Genomic DNA, 24318 nt, shown 5'->3' with positions numbered 1-24318 from the left:
GTTTATAGGAATTTTCACTTTCTTCATCATTTATTTCTGTAACATATTTATTTGGTAATATTAGGGAATTATTCATTTTAAAAAGTGTGAAAATGGCATTATGATTATGTTTAAAAATTCTTATCTATAGGAAGTGCTTACCGAAATATTCATGGATTAAGTGCTATGATGTCTGGGATTTGCTTCTACATACAGTTTGGAAGGAGGTGCCTAGAAACAGAGAAAAGATTGGGCATGAATGGGTGTGTGATGAGTACATATTGATTCATTATATGATCGTGCCTATCTTTATACATGTTTGAAAGTTTTATAATAAAGGATGAATAAAAATGATAGGTGGTACACCTGGAAAAATAGGCTGGGGACTAAATGTAAAAGACCTCAGGGACAAGGAAGTTTCATCCTCTGCTTCAGTGGTCTCCGAACTTTAGTGAGTGCAACCCTACCTGCGACAATATTATTGCACACATGCATCAGGCATATGCTTATTAATTGATTGATTTATTTAAAATGATGTACATATACCACTGTACTCTTATGCCATTATAAAACATACACAAACATAAAAAAGGCTAGATAAAAATAAACACAAGTATCATTCTAATACATTCTTCCTACACTCTAGTGGGCCTGGACCCCACTTAGGAGCAGCACATTTAGCGATTGGGGGGCTCTTGAGGTTCTCTAAGTAGTAAAGAGTTTGTTTATAAGAAACAGAAATTTATTGGAGCACCCAAAGGTAATGGGAGATTGGTTAGAAAGACCCAGAGCTATTTCACTGAGGCCTCCCGAAGAACTGAAATGGACTGGGATGGTGTTCTAACTGGACATGTGATCGAACAAGGATCATCACTTCCTTGTATATTTCTTTTATACATATGCAATACACTCATGTATTCTGCACAGAGTCAGGATACGATATGCGTATAAAACAAACAGCCCCTACATATTACCTTGGGCAATATATTTAACGCAATGCTTATGATGATAATAATATCTAACACTGAGTACTTACTCTTTGCCAGGTATTGCAGTAAGAACTTTATATACATAATTTTACTTAAAACTCGTGACAATCCTATGGAAATAGATCTTATTATTGACTTCCATATTACTAGAAGGAACTTGAGACTGAGGAAAATTGACTAACTTTCCCAAGATGAAAGGGCTAGAAAATGGCACAGTCCAAATTTAAATGAAGAAGTTTCTGACCCCAAACCACATGTCCTTAACTACGAAACTATATTGCCTCCATAGGGAATTAATGATAGTGTCCAAACCATAAGATCATCGTGATGATTAAATGAGATAAGATATATGATATGTTTAGCACAACGTCTGACATAGAACACAATCCTATATTAATATGTATTTGCGTATACAGAACATTTACCAAAAATTTCCACAGTAAACATCATTAATATTTCTCACTATCAAACACCAATATTTATAACTGTAATCAAATAATGTTTTATTATTTAAACATTATAATAACACGTCTAAACTCCTTTTGTTTGCTACCACCTATAAATATGTGTGGCTTTTGTTATTGAGTCTCTACGGAACAACTGACGAGAGAGACAGCAACTGGGGACTGTGTTATGCCTACAGAAATGGAAATATTTGCACTGGGCACACTCCTGTCATATTCTAAGAAGCCACCTACGTAAATAGGAGTGTGTGTAGCTTGAGCACTAAAAGAGCCACGAAGTACATATGTACATATCAACTTTATTTTACAATTGCAGACTTTGCATCCTTTTGCTTTGACCCAAAGATACATTTTTAGAGAGACGATGGTTCTAAAAACTTCTTTGCATTCCGTCAGGTTCACTTGAAGCGGTCAAGTTTACCACTCTTTTTTTTTCCCCCTCAGCTTTCACATTTCTATCAGCCAATCCGGATTAGAACATTTCAAAAATACTTTTATTATTTATTTAAGTATGGCTTCCATATTAGAGTAACTATCTTTCCCCGATTTTCTGGAACGTTCCAGATTTGAAATTTTGTCCCAGTGTTAGGTTGTCATTGCAAATTTGGTTGGAAGCATTGGCTCCCGTAGAGGTGATGCACGAAGCTCTTTGCTTTACGTTACTGGACCTGCATTTCCTTGTGAGGATCATTAAATGTTCCTTTTTATAATTTTGCAAATACTTTACTAAATGTTCTGTCACCCTGAAGGGAATTCTAGAGAGATGGTGTCTTTGGTTTGTATATTTTGACACTGAGTCAAAGCAGATCTCTCTTTTCATCAAACAATTTAATTTTGGTATTATTAACTCCTTTCCTTGTGTGCAATTAGATAGTCCCTAAGTAGGTATTACCCGGGAACCTGTCCATCATTCCCCTTGTTCTTCTATTTGGGAAGTATTTTAATTCTAGAAACATCATGAAGAGCATTTGTGTTGACACAATAGAATCCACTCCCACCCCATTTCTAGCCCAAATGGCGTAAGCCAAAATGAAATATGTAGGATTCCTGGAAAAAAGCATCAGATAACCAAACACTATGAGCAAAAAATTAATTTATTATATATATTCTCTAATAATTCATAATAGCTTTTTGAATTTTAAATGTCTTTTTGCTATTTCCAATGCTTAAAAATCATAGTTTTAAAACATAAGTACTGTTTTATATACATTGTGATTTTTCTTTTCTTTTTTACTTCTAAATATGAATGATATGGTCTCCAAGTATCCACTTGGAAGGAAAGGGGATAGGATTCATTGTTTTGCTCCAACACAGCAGAATTTAACGTTTCACATCACATACCTGGAGTTTCGACTATATGAAAAATAGCCAAATATCACCACTTCCTTGTATATTTCTTCTACATGTGTATATATGTATAATAGAAACAGAATACATCTGGATTAGTACATTTCAACTTTTCATCAATGTGACTTTTATCTCCTATTTCATATAAAATAACAAAATATACAGAGAGAAGAAAGGAGACATCTGTTCATCGTACACATAAAGTAAATAAAAGTTCATGTATGGCTTTGCAAAGGTAGATTATGACGTGACTTTCATACTTTATTTATTTAAAAGCATCTTGAGAGAACGTGTTAGTGTGCTTACGAGAGCGGCCATGGTGGTTGAATGTCGCATTGAGAGTCCAACATTGGGATCCCCAGTGGTCTTTCCAGTGGCTGCCTCGGCAGCTTTCAGGAGACAGATGTAGTTTATGACCACTTCATCGATCTTCGCTACAATTTCCTGCCGCTGTGTTTCTGAGTTCACAACTTTAACTAATCGCATGCAGGCTTCTGTTAGGCAACAGAGCACTTGAAAGCTGGAAGTCATAGCTAGGAGCATCTCCTCTGGACTTTTCTCGGCCATTGCCATTTTCCTGCAGGCACTCCCCAACTGTCTGGACTCAATGGATAACAGCTGCTTGTACTGAGAAAGTGTTAGGTCATACGCTTCAAGGCGTGACTCCCCTTTCTTCCCCTTGGTTTCCCTGACAAGGCAGAGCAGCTCATTGGCATCATTTTGGGCTGCGAGGAACCCATCGGGCATTGCATATGTGCTCTCCTTAAGGGCATTTATCCTTGCAATCCGGGCATCAAAAGTCAGGTTGCTGAAGTCCACATCATCTGGGCCACTCAAGTCTTCGGCCCAGACCTTCAGAACTGAACCTCTGGACAGCTCCCCTCCTTGCTCCTGAATTCCGACAGCCAGGGGTGGGCTGCTTGGGTCTGGCGTGGCTTGAGTCATCTGTGGTCGAAAGAGGCAAGAGACGTGGTGATCGACCTCTCTCTGCTCTTCGTCCTCATCACCATCTTCATCCTGCCCTCCGTTCAGGAAGCAGTAGCTGAAAGGTCCCCGGCATCTCCAATTGCTGCCTTCCAGCTTCCGCAAGGGCAATGTCCTATACAGCTTTGAGTCTTTGTGAGCCGCTGGGGACCTTTTGTGAACTTTCCCCTCAGAGCTAAAGTGCATCGAGCTTTGGGAAAAACTTTTGGTGAGCTTCTTCCCTAGGGGGAGTTCTGCGTGCCTTTCTGAACTGGCCTCCTGTGCTTCTGTGATACCTGGACACTTTAAGCTGACTGCACCTTTGCTTCTCTCCCGGAAGGTCTCCAAACTTACAGATCCCGAGAGGATACTGCTGCTACGTCTCAGAGCCCTCTGGCTGGGGGGTGTCCTGAGGCTCCCCCCTCGCAGATCCAGTGGCCACCAGCTCACAGCCTCTCCGTAGGCCTGGTTTGCTTGGGAGAAATCAGTAGGGTCTTGATTTGGAATTGGCACCTTTGATTCCGAGTGAATGTTTGATGGTAGCAGGGTGGGATCAGCTTTAGGATGTTGAGGCCAAGCTGAAGGCATGCCTCCTCGTCTCTCCTTCCCAGGCTCTGTCAAAGCTACACTAGGGGTAGTAGGAAAACAGAGAGAATCATTAAGCACCTCATGGGTGGTCATTTTTACTAAATCTCTATGCGATGTCTGTCATCTCCCAAGGATGTACTCGAGAAGAACTACCATCTGCCAGGGTCGACCTGCTTTCCAAAGACGGCCTCCTGAAATCTTTAATAGATTTCAATTTCAATATATTTTAAGAAATACTAGAGTCTCTTATTCCTGAAACGATTGATTCATTTGGCATTGTCTAGAAATCCCAAATGTTTTGAGGGAGACAGTGGAATTTTGTGAATTGCCTTGTTCCCGATATTTATCTATTAAAGCTTAGACACATAATGAGCAAACACGCGTCTTACATACAGATTATTCAACCGTGTTTATGACATTCAAGCTCCATTTCAAGGAGTCAGGTTAATCCTGGCATCGGTTACCTTCCTAAAAAGAAGTGGCCTAATTTAATTAATGCAAATTAGGTATCTTCGCCTTTTGAAGAGGACCCCGTGAGGTTCGCCTGGTACAGGGTTTGAAGTTGAGACACTGGGAAAGTCCCAGAAAAGTTGTCATGTGGGGACAATGGCCTCCACCTCACAGAATTTTTGTGAGAAGCAAGAGGAATAGGTTAGGTGAAAGCTCTTTGTAAACTGCAAAGTGGCCTTTAATGAGTTTAGAGGTACAGATGCTAGTTGGGAGATGAGTTTGGTAACATTCATAGATGGGTTTCCCAAGGCAGGTGAAGCCAGTGGTGAGTTTTGAGAAAGGAGATAATCTTAAAACGGCGGGAATGGAAATTAACCAATATAAGGTCTCACTAACATCTATTGACCTACATGGAAAAGACACTGCTGAGGATATAATTTGAAATTGCAAAGTATGAAATAGTGTCTGCTTTTGCCACAGGATGGCCGGCCAAGCGGATCTCGGAGACGGATGGGTGCCCACTGGGTGGCAGAATGGTGAAGGCGGGCACAGAAGGTGGCTGTGTTCGTGTTTCTACCTGGCGTCTATATTTTATTATTTGGGGGAAAATAAAGCAGCTGATCGTGCATCCCCCCCAAACCTTTTAGACACTGCGGTAGGCCAGATACTTCAGAGTCCTCCTCTAGGAGAGTCTTACGGAGTAGGGAGGGCTCTGGAAGTACTGCTGAGAGGCAAAGGATCTTCCCCAATCTCTCCCGCCTCCCAGATCCCCTGCTCTATTTTCCTTCCTTGCCTCTCAAAAAGGAAATGGCAAAATGAGAAATTCGACGTCTTGAGAAGGAAATCAAACTTTTGCGATTCTAGGCAATACGATCTTATAACTAAAAGTTGCACTGGGCGCTGCTAAAAGTCTACATTTAGAATTTAGGGAAAGAATGTTTGCTCCATCAAATTCTAAAAGCAAGACAGAGCAGGAAGCTAAAGGCCAGAAATGCCATTTCCACTATTGTCCAGACCTAGAAGTGCCAGTATTTATTCAACACTGGGGGAACAATGATTTGACACTTAACCTGGCCACAGTTCTGCAGCCTTTTTAAAAAACCCTTTTCCTTTTCCTCCAGACTTTCTATTTTTAGGTTTGTTGTAAATTTGGTTTACGTGCTCCTGGCGGGTAACGCAGAGCGCTAAATCCGTCATTGCTGTACCTGTGGTTTCCTTAATCTTGGGGAGTCGATGACATCCGTCTCTCAAAGTGCCAAACAGGGGTTCGGCGTTAATGGCCGTGTGCAGGGCAGGCACTGTCATCCGCGGACACATCCCTTCTGTCTGTGGGTGTAATTCCTTAAAGGCGGCTCCGTGGCTGGGAAGCCCGGTGGCTCTCTCCTCGGAAGGAAGGTAACTCACGCCTTTCCCGGCAGCCTCAGGAATCAGGTGCTTCCCCATGGAGGGGCAGAGCGGGGACTCCACCGGAGTGGCACAAGTGCTGCTACTGCTACCCGTGCCACAGCCTGCGTCCACCGAGGAGCCTTGAGAGCTCTGCAGAGAAAAATGGCCCTCGCTCTGCAACGACGACATCCGCTTGGCCAAGTGGTAGTCACAAAGGCGGCCCACGCTCTCCTCCGCCTCGGGGAGCTTGGAAGGATGGTCACAGGTGGACGGGTCGGCATCGTCCGGGTTACCTAAGTCTTTGGCTGAAGACACACAGGTCACCTCTGTTAAGAAGTGGTCCCGCTGGCCAAGTCCTGAAACCTCAACGGCTTCTCCATCAGGAGCCCCATCATCCTTCCCTTCGGTCTCTGTGGTTCCCACAGCCAAAGCTCTGGGAAAGGTTATCCCTGTTGCTGCTTCCAACCCACTTTTTTCAGCCATAGGCCCCTCAGTGGCCACATACCATCTCTGGCTGTCCTTGCGAAAGGCAGTTCTCTCCAGGTTAAAAGTGCTCAGGTGTTGACTGTCCCTTGAAGACACACTAGCAAATTGGCCTTTGGCGTCCTCCTCCGCGTCTGCCGTTTTGGTCCCCTGCTGTTTTTTCCCTGGCATGCTCCCATTAAGGGATGCTTTCCCCTCCCCGTCGGCCGGCTGGCTTTTCCTTTTGCTGGTGCAGGAATATGCCATCGGCCCAATGTGCAGTTTGCCAAAATAGTCAGTGACTGACTTAGTCTCCATGGTTTCGGGCTCCATCTCCACGTGGCCCGAGTGAAGGATCTGCTTGGAAGGCACAACTTTGGGCGGGAGGTCGCTCACTGGACGGGGAGTGAGGGCGTGGGAGGCCTTCGGAGGCAAGGCCCCAGGTGGGCTTTTGGAGGTGGGAAACTCTGTCTGCTCTTCCGCAAGGGGGTGGTAGCCTTCGTGAGTGGCCAAGAACATGCGGGAGAGGTTTTCTGACTGCTTCTGGGCCGTGGCCAGTTCAGAACTCTCCGTCATTTCCGAAGAGTTAGTTTCATTGCCCGAGTCTGACGAGGACTCGGGACTATAAGCCCGCAAGATGGCTACACCTGCAGGCCGTAAAGAACAAGAGCCGGTTAATGGATGCATCACAGGCACTAGGAGACATGTAAGAAAATGGGGCTCATTATTATTAAAAAAAAAAAAAAAAGCCAACTTTTTCCCTTTTCAGTAAGGACTCTGAGTTTATTGCACAGTTGTTCCGGAAATGGGGGGAAAAAAACGTGCCACGTGTTTTAAAAAAAGAACAACCAAGGACACCACACACACAAAAACCCCACGATGGTAGTTTCAGCACGTTTAGGAAACGGGACATGCGTGACATGAAGGACACATGACAGGACTCCAAGGGCGGATGGCTTGCAAGGATGAAATGATATGGCTATCAGTGAATAAATGTAACAATCGTGAAAGAACCTGAATTGTCACTGGTCTGCTGATCTTCTGACACGGACAGAGCTTCTAGAGTGTCCAGCGTGGAAACGACGGCGCTATCCAGGCCCTTCTCACACTTGCCCTCGGCGCTGGTGGGCACAGTGTCGATAAGGGACACGGGGATCTCGTCGTTCTGCAGGGTGCCGCCTGCCTCCTTGTCCCCCAGGAAGGGAGCGGCCTGGCCGTGACAGTCCTCCTCGTCGGAACTATCTCTGAAGCCAGGTGGAGGCGCGGCGATAGCCATGTTCAAGGAACGCAGCAGGAAGTCGTCCTCGTTGTCGTCCCCTTCGGGCGGGGGCAGGGACGTGAGGTCAATGATGTCATCGCTTGACCCAGACAGGTTGAGGATGGCCGGCTGGTTCATGTCTCCCACCACGAGGTCCTCCTCGCAGCTCACGTCATCCTCGTCCTCCGCGTCGTCGGCGTTCTCCGCGTAACAGATGTCGTGCAAGAGGGGCTCCTCTATGCCCTGAGCAGCCTCGAAGTTCTTCACGTCGCCTATGTTTGCATACACAGAATTGGCCACGAACTGGATGCCCTCTGCGTCTGGAGTGAGATCCAGGCTCTTCGTGTCATTGGCACCGCTGATGTAGAGATTCCTCTGCTTCTCCAGCAGTTCTGGACTCTGGTCCAGCAGTCTTTCATAGCCGAGAGTCGGGGGAGTGATACCATCATCCAAGGCGAGATCTCCAAAAATAAAGGACACTTTAGCTCCTCTTGGAGGCTCCTGTGCTTTCTTTAGAGCTTCTGGTCCTGAGAGAGTCAACAGGGACCGCTGAGCTAGACTTCTGTAGTCTGCCTTGCACGGAGCATCTCCCGGCTGGGTCAGCTGCTGGCTGAGTTCGTCTGAGTTATAGGTGTTGTCCATGTACAAGTGCCGGTGGTGGTCTTTTGGACACAAGGTGCCGTCTGGAATCTCAACTGCCTTCTGCTTTGCATCTATGTATGTTATCTGTGCTTCTTGCTCCCCTTCGTCAATGAATGTGCTCACTTGGGGTACACAGCTCCAATCTGGGCCAAGGAGGTTATGCTTTCCTTTATTTTCAGTTCCTAAAGAGAAAGAGTCATGCAAAGACACATTACTGTGCTGTCTGGTTTCTGGGGGGCCTTGTCTCTGTTTCTTAACTTAATGGCTTGTAGCACCACTTTTGTGAATACGGTTGTTATTCAGCTTTCCAAATACGGTAGCGGTCGATTTAGGCTTCAGGTGCAAGGATTTCTTGGTTAGGAGAATTGATACTGCAGAAAATAGAATTGCTATTTGATAAAACAGAATACCATCCGAGAGTAGGGAACTACAGCTTACCTCCATCTGATCTCTGATTCTAGCATTAAAAGGCCTCATTTATGTCTATAAATGTGAATATACAACATGCCTTTAAAAATCCTTAAAGGCGATAGTCCAATAGGCTGTTATTCCAGAAAACGGATTGCCCTTTTCTTTGTAAAGTGAGAGCTAACATTTCCCGCTTTGTATAGGGAGATGTTGGACTTTTCCCTCATTGAGTTAAGAGAAGGTCAAGGATCCTCATACTTCTACCACGTATTTTAGGAAATACTGTAACGATAAGGTAATAATAAATATATACATATAATGTATATTAATAAAAACTATAATACTACATATTGCAATGGTGGCACCAAAACTTCTCTCTTTAGCCTTCTCCTGTCCTTGTGGGTGTGCGTATTTTTTACACATAAATGCCAGTACGCGTGCCTGTAAGCACACACGCACACAGGTAGGACGTACAAGGTGGAGCATTCGCAGGTAATGCACCCTCTCTGCTATTTCTACGCATAGTTAACACTTTGATGAATTTCCATTTCTACTTGTATGGTGAAAACTCCTGAAGATTTGTTTGTTGTTCTTCAAAACTGCAAAACTCTAATTTAAATCTCATTGTTTTGTTTGATCTTCAAGAGTCTTCCAATAGAGAACTCGGCTGTGGAGATTTGGCTCTGATATTTACCAAGACAGGGCAGCGAGTCATTGTGTCAATATTGCTTTGTCAATTCCAGAGGTGACATTTTGAGGAAATGTTAGGGTCACAAATTGTCCCATTTGTTTCCTCAAATTGCCCTCTGGCCCAAGTTTGAATAATACTGAAATCAGATATACAAGAGATACGGGAAAAAAAATCAGTTTTACTGAAGAGGTTTTGGCTCTCTGCCAAATATACGATGGACTCAATGCTGCACAATGTTCCGAGTCATTTTATTCAATACATATATTTTTATGAAGAGCAGGTAAAGATGAAATTTTGAAGACACTGAGTTACACACCAGCCATACTTACGTGCTACCTTATAACAAATACACCTGTCGGGGTTCAGCACTGTTTTATTAACAATGACATGGATTATGACTGGCTCTGTGTGAGTGAGTGAGTGAGTGAGTGAGTGAGTGTGAGTGTGTGTGTGTGTGTGTGAGTGTGTGTGTGTGTGTGTGTGTGTGTGTATGTGTGTGTGAGGAGTGTCGATTGTTGGGAGGAGGGACAGTGGTTCAGCAAAGTTGTGAGACAGCTCTGGGTTTAAACCAGGGCTTGGCAAATTTTCTCTGTAAAGGGAGGGCCAGATAGTAACTATTTTAGGTTTTGTGGGCCAACAGCTCAGTTGAGCAACTACTCAGCTCTGCTGTTGTAACACGAAAGGAGCCATAGATGACACATAAGCAAGTGGATGTGGTGACTTGAATGGTGACCCCCCCCCCCCGCAAAAGCTAAGAATGTGACTTTATTTGGAAAGAGTCTTTGCAGATATAATTCAGGATCGTGAGATGAGATCCCCCCGAATTATCTGTGTAGGGCCCTAAATTCCAATGGAAAGTGCCCTTATAAGAGAAAAGCACAGGGAGATTTGGGCCACACAGAGGAGGAGGGAAGACTGTGGGAAGACAGAGGCAGAGACTAGAGTCATGCAGCTACAAGGAATGCTGATGGCCACTACAGCAACAGGAAGAGCCAAAGAAAGACTCTCCCTGGAACCTCTGGAGGGGGCATGGCCCTGCCAACGCCTCGATTTTGGACCTCTAGCCCCCCAAACTGTGAGAGAACAAGTTTCTGTTATGTTGTCCCCAAGCTTGTGATACTTGGTTACGGCTGCCCCAGGAACCTAATACGATGTCCAAGTTTCAATGAAACTTTACTCACAAGAACAAGATTTGATCCATGGGCCACACTTGGCCACCCCTGGTTTAGACCAACAAGAAATCTGAACAGGTGAGCAGGCTAAAGGCAGAGTTAATAGGCTTCCTGAGGCCCAGAGATGCTTAGTACTTAGTACTTGAAGGGCTAATTTTCAAGATAGTGAAGAAGAAATAGGGGCTTACTGTTCCTGGTCAGAGATCTTGACGAAGGCCTTTGATCAATTTGAGACCAGAAGAAAATACATACTCACTCTTGGCTTCCTTCCAGGAGGCTGTACTGATTTGGCTCCTGGAATGATTTTGGAAACACAGAAGGATGTCTCCTTCTAGGGACGAGCTGGCCTCAACAGACTTTGCTCTGTATAGTTTTTGAGTCTCAGGAGATCTCTGGGGAATTTCTGAGGAGAAGGGAGCCCTTTCAGCCATGAGAGGATGCTAAGTCCCGAGCTGCAGCTCTGCTTGGGTCAACCAGTTGCTTTTCTGGAGCGTGCCATCTCTCGCACTTGTCCTCCCTTATTAAACACACACACGCACACACGCACTCCTGCTTGCGTGTGCTATTTGGAACATGTGCCCTCACCCTCCTTCTCACTGTCGAACCGAGAGAAATTACCGAGAGGTTGAAGTTCCAGTCTTTCTCCACAGTAATATAATACTTTTTGGAACTAAGTTTTTGCCTCTTGAAACTTTATTCAACATCACATTGTGAGTCACTATATATAAAGTGGACAGAACTGAGGCCCCTCGGTTCTGTAACCATTTGTAGAATGGTAGGTTTGGCTTTCTTCTTGCACCCGTACAATCTTAACAGTCCATGGAGAAAAGGTTTGATTTTCACAAGAAACTTTACGGTTTTAAGATTTAAGATTTTCCAGTGTGAAAGGATTGTGTTAAATTGTGGAACCGCTCTTCAGAATTTCAAGCGTCAGCGTTCAGTTGCTCTAAATCTCCTCGCTCAATGAAAACATGTGGTCGTAAAAATATTTACCACCTCCGTTTTGAACCTACTTATTTTTAATCATTTGTGTCTCTTAGAAGCAACAGACACTTCGAGGTGGGGTGGGATGAAATCTAGCCGCAAGTCCCAGCTGCCGTCCAGCACACCTTGCTCACCTCTCTTTCTCTCTGGTTTTCCTTTACCCTTTGACGGCAACTGTTTCCACTTAACCAACCGTCACAATAAACTGCATGCCAGTCTGTCTGTGTGTGTGCCTAGCTACATATTACTATATATCCATGGAATAATTTCTGTTTTCTGCTAAGTTTAAAACTAGGGGATCTTCCTCCCCTTCTTTTTCCTTTCCCCCTTTTCTCTCAGTAACAGTGACAACAAAATTTGTTCTTAAGAATTTCCCTTTCTTTTAAAAGAAACCCTAATTATGGAGCCCCTGATTATACTTTTTCATGGGTCAGTAGCTCTGGCTTGAATGGTAGGGTCTGTCCATCAGCCATATTTCCTGAGGGTCCACTACAGATGGAGGAAAAAGTTCAAACACTGAAGAAAAAGGTTCTAGAACATGCAAACTATTATATATAGAATGGATAAACAACAAGGTCTTACTGTATAGAACAGGGAACTATATTCTATATCCTGTGATAAACCATCATGGAAAAGATTATGAAAAGACTGGATATCTGTGTATGACTGAATCACTCTGCTGTGCAGCAGAAATTAACACACGGTAAATCAACTATATTTCCATAAAATAAATTTCCAAAAAAAAAAGTTCTAAAATAAATAAAAACCATCCACCCTCAAAGGAACTATCAGTTCAACAGCTGCAGCCCTGCTTATCCTCACTTTGGAGCTATTTCTCCCTGTCAAGTCGCTGAGATGAATTATTTGATCTTTGCCATTTTGATGCTTCTGCTAGAAAGCTAAAAAGCTAAAGGGCTTCCAGGGTCCCTTCTAGAGCCCGAAGTCCAAGGGCCGGGCGATTCTCAAGTCTCCCTGTTGTAAGGCTCCCAGAATCCTGGCACCTTAACGAGGGACCAGCCCTAAAGCTGGGGGCTCATAGCCCCTACTGGGCATTCCATCCTTAGTTCTCTGGGCCCTGACTCACCTCTAGAAGAATGAGGCAGTAAAAACTTAGCCGTATAGGCTGAGGCCTACACCCTTCACAATAATTAAATCACTGCTTTGGAAGCATGCACCCAACATTGCCAAGTGATGTGTAAAATATGATGGAAAAATCAACATCTTCATCAAAAAAATCTAGACCAAATCAGAAGTAACTGGAGGGTTTTGTGTCAAATTTGGACACTAGATGTTTTTATGTGTATAGTTTTAACTTTTCAAGAAATATCCTTATTATTGTTGTCTGGTGGTGTGGGGAAGGGAGGTCGGTGCCTCGTGAGTTTAGGAAGAGAATACCTGTATCCTGGGTCCCTGCGTTTTTCTTGTTGGCCATGTTAAATATCGACCTCCTGGAATCCACAAGCAGCCGGTAGTATCCAGCCGTTAAGCAGGCCAGGTTCATGGCATCGGAAGATTCCATCAAGAGCGTGATGGGCTACACAAAAGAGAATGTTTTGGTTAAAACCATTCCTCCTTAATAACCTCCCTCAAGGGACGACTACGTTTGTGCTTATGGAATGTGAACAAACGAAGTTTTGGAGCGACTGTTTCACTGAAGAAACGCAAATGGGGGAAAGGTCAGGTATAACAGAGAGCCTGACTGGAAAACGTTCAGGTGACAACATTTTGAAAGGCTAGACATTTGGAACCTTTCCCAAGTCATAATGGATTAAAAAAAAAAAGATTGGCTTTGTTCCAAATAGTTAATATTTTTAAAAGTCATAGTTAAGGAGTCAGTTACTAGTTGTGAACCCGCCATCTGAAAAAAAATCACAGGAAGATTAAGTTTGGGTTCGTGGTGAAAATTCGTGTTGAAGCAAAGCAAAAATCAAGTGGAAATTACTGCTAAGACTGAATGAAAAGTGTCAAAGAGATCCAGGAAAATGACGCTTCTAAAAGAAACTGTAAATTCAGAGGAGGGCAAAACAGACATGGGAGTTGAGAAAAGGCCCTGCCAGAACTTTCTGGAAACTATGAGGTTACCATATAACTGGACGTGGATCTTGGGCATACAGGGAAGCAATTATCCTCGTTGAGTAAGGAAGGGTGGACTTGCTGGTGTGTTCTTGTTGAAAGAGAGAGAAACTGAGAGGGAAATAAGGGAGCAAAGAACAAGCAGGCACCCGGAGAGGCACAGAAACAGCGAGATGACAGGCCTCTTGTTTTCACTGCCACGGGTAGCACCCTGGCCTTGGCTGGTGAAACCTAATTTCCACCCAAAGCCCCTATACTACTTGATGTGCTGCCTTTTCCTTCCATTTCAACTGTCGTCTCCCTCCAAGCCACCCCACAATTTTTTTCAGTAGGCAGGAAACCACCCATAGGGTCTTGTCACCCATTTCTGTTGGAGACAGATTATCCCTGTTATCAGGTCTGTGATGACTGCACCCGATATACCCTTTCTTCCACCTGTTTTCCATGACAGGCTATTGTTCTCAGCATCCTCGGTTATGGACCGGGACAGGCACGCCAAGTCTCCTCTTGGACTTTCTTTGCCGTGAAGTCAAGGGCGACGCCCTGGATTCAGCCCACGGAACGCCATGGGCCACGGCCAGCGCGCCTGAGCTGCACGCTCGCCCTTTCACGCTCATCTTTTCCTGCTGCACAGCACACTGAGGCTTCCCTTTGGCTGTGCAGAAGCCCTTTCCCATGTTCTCCTTTACTCTCAAATCCGCCCCTCCCACGCCCTGGTGGGCATGAGGCTGGGAGCGGGTTAGGGGTAGGGGGAGTTCTCAGAGCACTCGTCCTGGGTCACCCTGTTTCCTTTGTGGACTCACTGTCTCTCTTTGGATCCAGTGCCTTTTCTCTCTAGAAACATCAGATACATTAACGCTGCCAAAATCCAATGACTCATCTATTACATACTGGGACAAGAAGGTGGGGACAGGGGACCTGGATTACATCCTGTCAACTTCTGTTTGGGGAGGAAATGTCTGCCCTCTGAGGACAATCTCAGATAGTTGTTTCAAATGAAATGGCCGTGATATTAAAGGGGCCAGATGTTCAGCCAGCACTAATTGCTATAGCATGAAAAGACAGATTGACTAAAATACTCAGTTTTTCCAAAAGAATAAGCACATATGGATGCAACCTAACAAAAGGGAAAGGAGGTTCTGAACAAAGTTGGGAAAAATCTCCCTGACTCTATACAAGAGCCACAGATTCTAGAGAGTAAGTAGGGAGACGTGTCCCCTACTCTCCATGTATGGTTCTTGCACTCTGGAGCCGGAAGGGACTTTAGAAATGAACTCACTTGCTTTTTCACGTAGAGATGAAGAAATGGAGCCCAGAGAAAGAGAGTGACTCGTCCCCCAACCACAGAGCTGTCTAGTGAGGACTCGAGCCCTCACACCTGAGTTGGGTGGACTTTTTCTGCACCCGTGGCGCCTTCCATGCGCTGCACATGTTGACATTGTGCCTCTTTATAAATATCTGCAGCACTATCAGGAAGCAAGGCCACGTTCAAGGCCACGTGTCAGTGTCTGAAAGACTTACCTTCACGTCCAGCACATGGAGCTCCACCCTCACCAAGTTCTCCTCTTCAGTAAACATCTCAATCCTATTGACGTGGCTGAAGTCAGCTAAAAGAGCCACCAGATTGGTTTTGGTGTTTATCACGTGGCTTATGCCGTAGCGGGGCCCCACCAGGAGGGTCACTTCTGAGCGCTTTTCTGCCTGCTGAGAAAGAGACGTTGACAAAATATTAAAACTACTAGACCTCTGGGAATTCCTTGGAGGTCCAGTGGTTAGGACTCCACACTTTCACTGCCCGGGGCCCCGGGTTCAATCCCTGGTCAGGGAACTAAGATCCCGCAAGTCACGTAGTACTGCGTCCAATAAATAAATTAATTAATTAAATTAAATAAAAATACTAGACCTCTGAAGCACCAGGCAAAGCTGAACCTGAGAGTCTGTTTTTATAAGATTACATTTTCTTTAGAAAGTATTCCTGGGTTACACTGTACTAAATCATCCAATTAGAAGAACCAGATATATGATTGCAGCGAGGCTCTGATAAAATTATGAATAATGTAGAAAGTAAATGTTATCATAGCACATATATTCATTATCATGAGAAGCTTTTAGAAATGAGGATTTTTTAAAATCATTCTGGCCCAGTGATTTAAAAGGAGGCCATTGTGCGAGCGCATTCTCTCGGCTCTCCACATTTCTTTTTCTAGGGCATTCTGCAGTGGCATTATCTAGCTTAACATTTCTTCTGGTATTTTCACACTGGGGTGCAGTCAATTAGAAATAAGGGCTGGAAAAGATTCACAGCTGATTTGCTTTTGTCATCAGACAGCTCATTCAAGACAGCCTAGACAGTGACATTTTGCAGGCCTCTGTGGCTTCCATGAAAAAGCAAGGAAAAGAAATTACCACTAATGTTGCCTTGAACACACGGCCCCCATACAGTCGAAGGTCACTGAGGAACTTGAGATAATGGACCTTGGCTTGAAGTGCGGAGAGCTGAGGAGAGAAAAGAAACCTCAGGTGTTCACTCCATCCGGCGTGATTGTGTTCCGGCTGGACACCAGCCGAAAACAAGGGCAAACGAGAAGGATGCTTCTACTGCCAACAGACGGGGTGTGACAAGGGCTCTTCATGAGGAATGAAAGTAAACTGCTCTGTATTTGGTTTCCTGATCAAGGGCCGCAACAGAACATCTAGATTTAAATCTTTTCGTTTTTGGGGAAAAATATGGATTTGCTGGGCCAGAGCACTCAACAAGTCAGAATGAGATGATAGAATTCTCCACTGCAATGGGTGCGTGCAGAGTTTGTGGGAGCTGTTTTGAATACACACCTGCAATCCATAGAAAGCCTTTTAAATGGGCTCTTCACTCCCATCTTGTTTCTTCCAGTCTTTGCAAGTTTTCAGGGAAAGTGAACTTTCTGAGCACCAATCATTGTGGAAATGTTTGAACTCACTATCTAGGTCAATTCCAAGAAATGACTCTAAGAATTCAATTTCAAGAATCCATTGATTCAATTCTAAGAATCTATTGAGTTTCATGAATGACTGACAAATGAAATTTTATCCAGGTAAAATTGATCTTTATAAAGACTTAAAAATGCAGATTCCCATATCCTAAAAAAGTACTTGATTGAAAAAAGTCCACGTTTCAATCTAAAATATGATACAAAACTACTACACATGAAATAGATAAACAACAAGGTCCTACTGTATAGCACAGGGAACTGTACTCAATATCTTATAATAAACCATAATGGAAAAGAATCTGAAAAAGAATATATACATATATATATATACACACACACACGCACATATATATGTATAACTGAATCACTTTGCTGTACACCTGAAACACTTTAAATCGACTATACTTCAAAAAAAATTTTTTTAATTAAAAAAAATGGAAGAAAGAAAAAAAGTCCACATTTCATACCAAATGTGCCAGGAAAGTTTGTTAGAGGTGAAATTTTCCAACGAGGTGTAGAACATCAAGTAGCAAGGACTGTAAAACTCTGTTTTCAATTGCAGATAACTTGCCAACTCATTTGTCAACCGTACCTCAATGTGCTATCCTTTATATAATTGTAGTTTAGAACCAATCATCCAGCCGACTTCTTTCAAAAATCCAAAGCACTTTGCAAATTGATTTGAAATCAAACCACTCACTCTTAACTAGAAAAAAAATGACCGTTATAGAAGGACAGTGATAGATAGACTGATCTTAGAGCAGTTATCCAAATTATTACAAAACCAGTGGGCCAGGCTTGGAAGAAAATCACACCAAGTCAATTAAAAGAAAGTAGCTTTGGGCAAGTCAGAACTGATACTTAGAACATCTTGACCCATGACATCCTGCTATATTTCCATAAGCTGAATGCTTACAGAAACCGGGAAGTAAGTCAAAGGTGGCTGATAGTGTGTCAAAGTTGATCACACGTTTAAAAAAGTCATTGGGGGTGAGGAGGGAGCAGAAATAAGTATGTGTCAGCCAGTAAAAAGGACTTAAAATCAGATACTAAAAGACCAAAGAACTAGCCACACAAATGATTTGTATTAGAGTCACACACATTTCTATGGCTGGTATCACTGAGAAACTGTTCTTGGGTTGTCAGACTGTCTCCAATTTTATAGGTCCTGGATTTTAAGGCTCCTTCTCTTTCTGGTTCCTGAAACCCTGTGCTTTTATTACCAATAAACATAACTCTCTATTCTGACCAACAGTATATTTTAAAGTGTCCTTTGTATCTCTTTTACTTGATTAAAAAAAAGGAGAATTTAACACAAATGATGGTGAATGACAGAACTAAGTTTATCTTCTAAAAGTAAGAGTTAATTCAGTGGTTGTCAGTTGGGGGTGATTTTGGCAAAATCCAGAGACATTTTTGTTTGTCACGATTGAGGGGGTGGGCGCTACTGACATCTCATGGGTAGAGGACAGCGACGCTGCTAAACATCACACAATGCACAGGACAGCCCTTCTTCTCCAACGAAGAATGATCTGGTCCCCAATGTCAATAGAGCCAAGGTAGAGAAACCTTGGTTTAATTCATGTGGCGTCTAGTCTGCAGGAACCCTTACTGGCTGCTGTGCACTTAAGCTGGTCTGAGTGGTAAGCAAAAATATGATGAAAATATTTTGCAATTCTATCCTCTAATCCCAAGGTCTCAGAGGCTTTGCAAGGTTCTCCTACATGCTCACGTGAACGCACACACAATCCGTACAATAAGGAGTCTGTAGCTTACAAGGAATAAATAGGCCTCCATTAGAATACTGATCTTTCATTTAGTCTTAGAAACATGTTAATAGTTAAAAAAAAGAAGGTTATATAGTGTTACATCCTCTGCAAATCTGGTGCTAAGTATTTTATTCACGGGCTAATTTTAAACATTTTAAAAAATGTATGCAAGCCTCACTTTTTAAAATCCATTTTCTATTAAGATGCAAATGTGATACCTTTTTACCGGGTGGTACCAAGTTTTGATTTGCTTTGACAAGGTGTGAAAGTGCTTTCTTTATGTTCTTCTCTTTCATGCTTTGCAGCACAGCAGAGGGAAGAAAAGTCTCTAATCCCCATTCTTTTCTGCAATAAAGAGCATATCTTTAATTTCACATTCTTGTGATGATTAGATATCTAAGACAAAATGGCACTCTGATGTTTGTTGGAACAAATGAACTCTTGGTAAGGCAGGGAATGGAGACAAGTCCCCAATTACGGAAGCAACTTTTAATTTATATTCAGGAAACATACTATTTGATCATTAATCCATATGTTTGCATTTTAAAAGAAATATATTCTTCACTCTCCAGAGAGAAGGCTAATGAGGCATTTGGTACCAATGGAAATTGAACAGACACTTTATCCAACCCACCTCTGAGTCTCTTAGAGTTCATTCACGTATCTGAGTTTGTACTTCCAACACCAATTTCTCTCCATCCCTTTGTTTATTCCCATTGTCACCTCTCCCTGTCTGCCCATGCTCTTTCTGTCTTCTCTTAGAAGGATAAATGTAACTCCTTCATGTTCCCAAACTATTCTTTCCTCCCCATCTCCCTCATCAATGGTGTTCTCCAGAAACACACAATTCTCTTTTCTCCCACCCAGATAGTATCTATCTAACTCCTTCCGTCAACATTTCTTGCTGAGGAGGGGAGGGGGTTGCTGGTATGGAGACAGGGTAGGGTTCAGGACCCTTAAGTATGTCTCGTACTGACAAAGAGATGCAAACATCACTCATAGGTGTGGATATACAAGGAAAAAAAACAACAAATGGGCCTGGGTTAGTATATTCTTGCCAAGAGCCCATGTTCCCAACAGTGACTACAACCCTATCCTAGGAAGGTTCCATATTTTGAATTCTAGGAAATTTATCCTGATTGGTCATGTGCCCAACCAGAATCTTCTAAATTATGTGAAGACTTTCGAGAAGGTTCTGGTTATTTCTCCGGCTCCAGATCCTCTCTAAAGAAGGGTAGGAAGACAGCTTTCCCCCACTTGACCATTCACACCCTTTTCACTAGTTAAGATGGTGTTTCTTTGTGATCACTGCTTTCTTCCTTCTCCTTCTCCTCAACTTGTACTTACTATTTTTACCCATCATTTGGCACTCCTTATGGGGTACCCTGTAATTCTACTTGTATCATTATTTTACATCATTACTTTTCATTCTATGTCTTGTCTTTATAATCAGATCACAAATTCTTCAAAGGTTAAGATTATAATTTACAATATTTTCTTTTCTCTTAGTATAAAGACAGTAAGTCCCCTACATAGGAACCTTCAAGTTGCAAACTTTCAAAGATGCAAACATGCGTTCACATCCACGTCGGGCGTGAGTGAAATGGCAGCTGGCCCTCCGTGTCCTACTGCTGACGATCCTTCAGCTCTACCATCTCCCACTTCCTCTCCCTCCTGCAGTCAGTAACTCTTCTCGCCTGTTCACTAGATGCCAGCCGCAAAAGTATGCCAGCTGTTGTACTGGACTGCTGTACTTTTCAAGGTACTGTACTGTAAGATTAAAAATGTTTTCTTTATTTTTGTGTTTGTTTGTTTTTTATGTATTGTTTGTGTGAAAAGTATTATAAGCCTATTATAATACAGTATTATATAGCCGATTGTGTTAGTTGGGTACCTAGCCTAACTTTGTTGGACTTAGGAACAAACTGGACTTAGCAATGCGCTCTCGGAACGGAACTCGTTTGTATGTAGGGGAATTACTGTATCACATAAAATGTTCAATGAACGTTTGTTGGGTGAATGAATGAATTAATGAGAACATTAATTAATCATCATAGACTCTGCAAGATTCTTAGGCAAGCTAGTTATCTCTGGAAGTTTTTGATTGTACCACACTCAACCTGGTAAAATGTGGGTACAGAAAGTAGGAACAGAAATGCATTTCGGTTGTCTGAAAATCATCTCAAGTTGTGCAGGCCAACTTTTCAAGTGGGATCCAGTTTCATCTGTTCCTAAGATCCTCAGAAAGGGGAATGGATGAGGGTGTGAATGGATCCACTCAAGCGCGAGACCTCTTTGTGAGCCGAATCTCTCTCGGGCTCCAGTCCTGGCATGTGTGGCAAGAGAGAAAGAGACAAACCATCTGCAAAAAGGAGTGCACTGAGATTGGAAGGCCTGGGCTTCTCAAACTGCACACAAGGATCTGTCCCTAGGCAGTGACAGGAGAACGGAGAGTGGAAAGATCAGGGGCACTGGGGGTCAGCAACCTGGCGCTCTCATCTTCCCAAACGCAGGCTTGCAAACCCATCGAGAAGAAACCATTTCACTCCGTGGGGGACGACCTGGCGCTGGGGAACCCAGAAAGGCTTTACAGGCAGCCCACGGGAAGCTTCTCTGGGATGTGGAGTTTTAATCAGCCATATGCCACTTGGAGGTGGAGACAGAGCAGACGCTAAGGCCTGTAGTGTTACGTGGAGATGAGGCTTCAGCCCCACCATAAACTTTGAAACATGAGTATTTCTTTTTTCTTAGCATTAGAGCTGCCAGGATTAAGAAAATGGTGGCTGCTTTAGGCTGTTGGATCACCTTCCAACAGGAAGCATACAGACTGGGAGACAGAGGGTTCTCTTTTAAAGGATGACTCTTATATAAGCTCGTCAACTGAAGGCAACATAAACTGCTTTTTTCTAACAAGAGGGGATCTTTTCTGGCTAAAGAGGTAGTATACTGCTGTTGTAAATGCCATATTCAGCAAGAGAAGGCATTTATTTTCCAAACAGCATTTGATTCATGAAACAAAGTTTGTGTGGCATCCTTTCCCACGCTGTCGCAGTTCTTTATTACAACTACCATCCTTCCTGATTAGGACTCAAAGAATTACTTTGTATACTGCATTTTGATCATCTAAAAGTAATCTCTGGTTATGCACACCATTTTCTAAACACAGGTCTTCAAATGATCACACAACCTATAGCACGATGTGGAGTCCCACCGCCTGTGTTCGAATCCTACCCCCTCTAGGTAATAGCCAGTGTGACTCAGGCAAGTTATTTAACCGTCTGTGCCTCGGCTTGCTCATCTGTCAAACGGAGCTACACTCCTACTGACTTCATAGGGAGGTTTTGGGAATCAAACAGCTTAATGTCTGAAGAGTGCTGAGACCAAAGCTTGCTCTAGAACCAAGTTCATTTAGGAATTTAAAAATGTATGCTTCATTTTAAATGTGACCCTCAATTTAACCACAATTCTCTAAAGGTGGACTAGGTAAGAAATGGTGTCTTCCACCCAACATGAACAGAGTATTCATATATTTTGCCTCTGGTTAACACATGCTCTGCCACAAACAACATCAATTTTGGAAATAGACATACACATCAAAAATACCCTTGGGCATTAAGGAGGCAACATCTTTGTCTCCGAAATGGCTCCGAGAGTCAACACTTACTCAATGTACTTGAGGGAGATTTTCTGCGTCTGCTTGGTGGTCACGGTTGCGATGTACATTTGCAACGCCGCCAGCCGCAGGGCGATGTCATATTTCAGCTCCGGCCCAAACCGCTCCTGAACGACGTCGTTACAACTCTGAAAAGAGACCAGCAGAGGGCGCAGCTTGTCAAAGGATGCACTGCGTTGCCTTAGAGGGACAGGTGACAGGCGTTTCCCCACTGTCCCACCTTCACTTCCAAGGCAAGGAGCCAAATGTGGAAACATTTTCACCGCTGCTTGGAACGAGTCAGTATTTAAGTGCACGCACAAACACAGAGACCACACAAACATTCAACATCATCACGAGCGAGCTGCTATTTAAATATTTAGCTTCTTGTAAAAACAATGAGAAATTTAGGAATGGAATTTCCAAACACAGGTGCCACGACTGAACACGTGAAGCCCTAGTAGCATGATGTGGCTTCTGTAGCTAGGCTGCCGGGATTGGAATCCTGGGTTCCAATTCTCTTTTTCCACTTTAAGAGGAAAGAATCCTCTTTCCCTACTTTCACCGTGTGACCTTGGGCAAGGCCCTTAATTGTTCTGTGCCTCCGTTTCCTCTTCTTTAAGTTGGGGATAATACTTCCCATTCGCAGGGTTGTGACAAGGATTAAGTGAGTTAACAAGCCCTCAGAATTCCATCCGGTAAATTGGAAGCACTCATACATGTTTAGAGCTGTCATCATCAGTGTCACCCTCTTGCTATCATCCAGAGCGGTTTCGGGGAGGTAGAATGAGCAAGGTGATGGAGAGCAGCAGCTCTGGACCTACACCTGCCTCGGGGTCCTGGCTTTACCAATGGCTACCTCTGTGCATAAACTTCAAGCAGTTTACTTCGCTCTTGCAGCCTCAGTTTACTCATCTGTGCAATGGGGATTCATACCAACGACTTGGCCGGAGTGGAGAGGGTGGTGAGGATGAGCTGAGATGCACGCTTTGCCACAGCGCCTTGGCGCACTCAGTGGAGGGTGGCTCTTGAAATCGTCAGTCCGTTCCAGTGGTGACTGCCCCCACTGAGACTTTGAGGGAGTCTCTCGGCTTTAGTTTGTTCACATGTAAAAGGGTGACACCTACCTCACAGGGTTTGGGGTGAGCATCAGATTGAAGAGGGGCTGAGAGGGTACTGTAACGTGTCAAGCCCTCCAGGACCACAAGTGAAGGGTCTGAGGGCGCCATTCTCACTCCTGCACGGAGCAAACACTGAGCCAAACGTTGATGGGAAGCACGGTGCTGCTTAAGTATATTCTGCATGTGTGTTTACTTATTTTCGTTATTGGAAACTAGGTTCTTGGGCTAGAAAATATATTTAGCCTCTTTCTCCCTTCTTTATTCTTTGCCTTGTCCTCAAAAGATTTCAAATGAAAAACCGTATCAGGATTTGTTTGGCTCCTTTCTGAGATAAGTACCTTTACGACCACTTCATGTATTGATTCTACTAAATGGGAACATGTACCCCATACGGTTTCTGCATACAGTATTTGCCCTTCAGATACATCCCCCTGGGACCCTACCTGCCTGCTCTGGGTGCCTGCCTCTCAGCCCATCCCTCACCCCCAAGAGTGAAGCCACATTCCCTTCCCTCCGTCCTTCACATGGTTTTCCACCTTCGTTTTTCCTTAAAATCCTACATCTATCTGGATTGCACTGTACTCCTGTTGGAAGTGGGTCTGATTAGAGGCAGGAGACAGGGTGGCTCTGAGGGAAGCTGCCATTTTGTTTTGCTAGTCTTGGGTTTACCAGTTATTTCCAAGAGCCCAGGGTTGTCCACAATGGGGTACCGGGGGTTTGAGGGTCCAGATAGGGTCATTTTATAGTCTTGTGAGGGATGAGGGTGGGCAAGTCTCTTGGCAAAGTGCCAGGCCATAACACGCACTCGAAGAACCAGTTTTTCGATAAACCATTTTGACAGATCACTTTCTTGTAGGACTGCTATTGCATGACAGATTTGAAACAGGATTTTAGCGTAGAATTTAGAGACAAAAGCTCCAAGTTGGATCCTAGGCTCTGTCAACTGCCAAT

General features: G+C 43.7%; 1 protein-coding gene across 3 annotated transcripts in view; it reads right to left on the bottom strand.

The window, feature by feature from the left end:
• Window positions 1–3040: 3040 nt before the first annotated feature.
• The window catches only part of FRMPD4 (FERM and PDZ domain containing 4), a gene marked incomplete at both ends in the record, with an annotated part of 758614 nt that continues 737336 nt past the window's right edge, over window positions 3041–24318 (bottom strand). For all 3 annotated transcript variants that reach the window (XM_082864808.1, XM_082864809.1, XM_082864810.1), the window contains 8 exons: window positions 3041–4365; window positions 5986–7275; window positions 7643–8710; window positions 13179–13317; window positions 15378–15560; window positions 16263–16352; window positions 18813–18939; window positions 22259–22395. In XM_082864808.1, coding sequence (XP_082720934.1) covers window positions 3041–4365; window positions 5986–7275; window positions 7643–8710; window positions 13179–13317; window positions 15378–15560; window positions 16263–16352; window positions 18813–18939; window positions 22259–22395 — 4359 coding nt within the window. The remainder of the gene's footprint in view (window positions 4366–5985; window positions 7276–7642; window positions 8711–13178; window positions 13318–15377; window positions 15561–16262; window positions 16353–18812; window positions 18940–22258; window positions 22396–24318) is intronic.

Source organism: Leucopleurus acutus, assembly GCF_964270905.1.
Source record: "Leucopleurus acutus genome assembly, chromosome: X".
Taxonomy (NCBI): Eukaryota; Metazoa; Chordata; class Mammalia; order Artiodactyla; family Delphinidae; genus Leucopleurus; species Leucopleurus acutus.
Note: the sequence above shows the minus strand (reverse complement) of the source record. Positions and strands in the feature narration are given on the sequence as shown.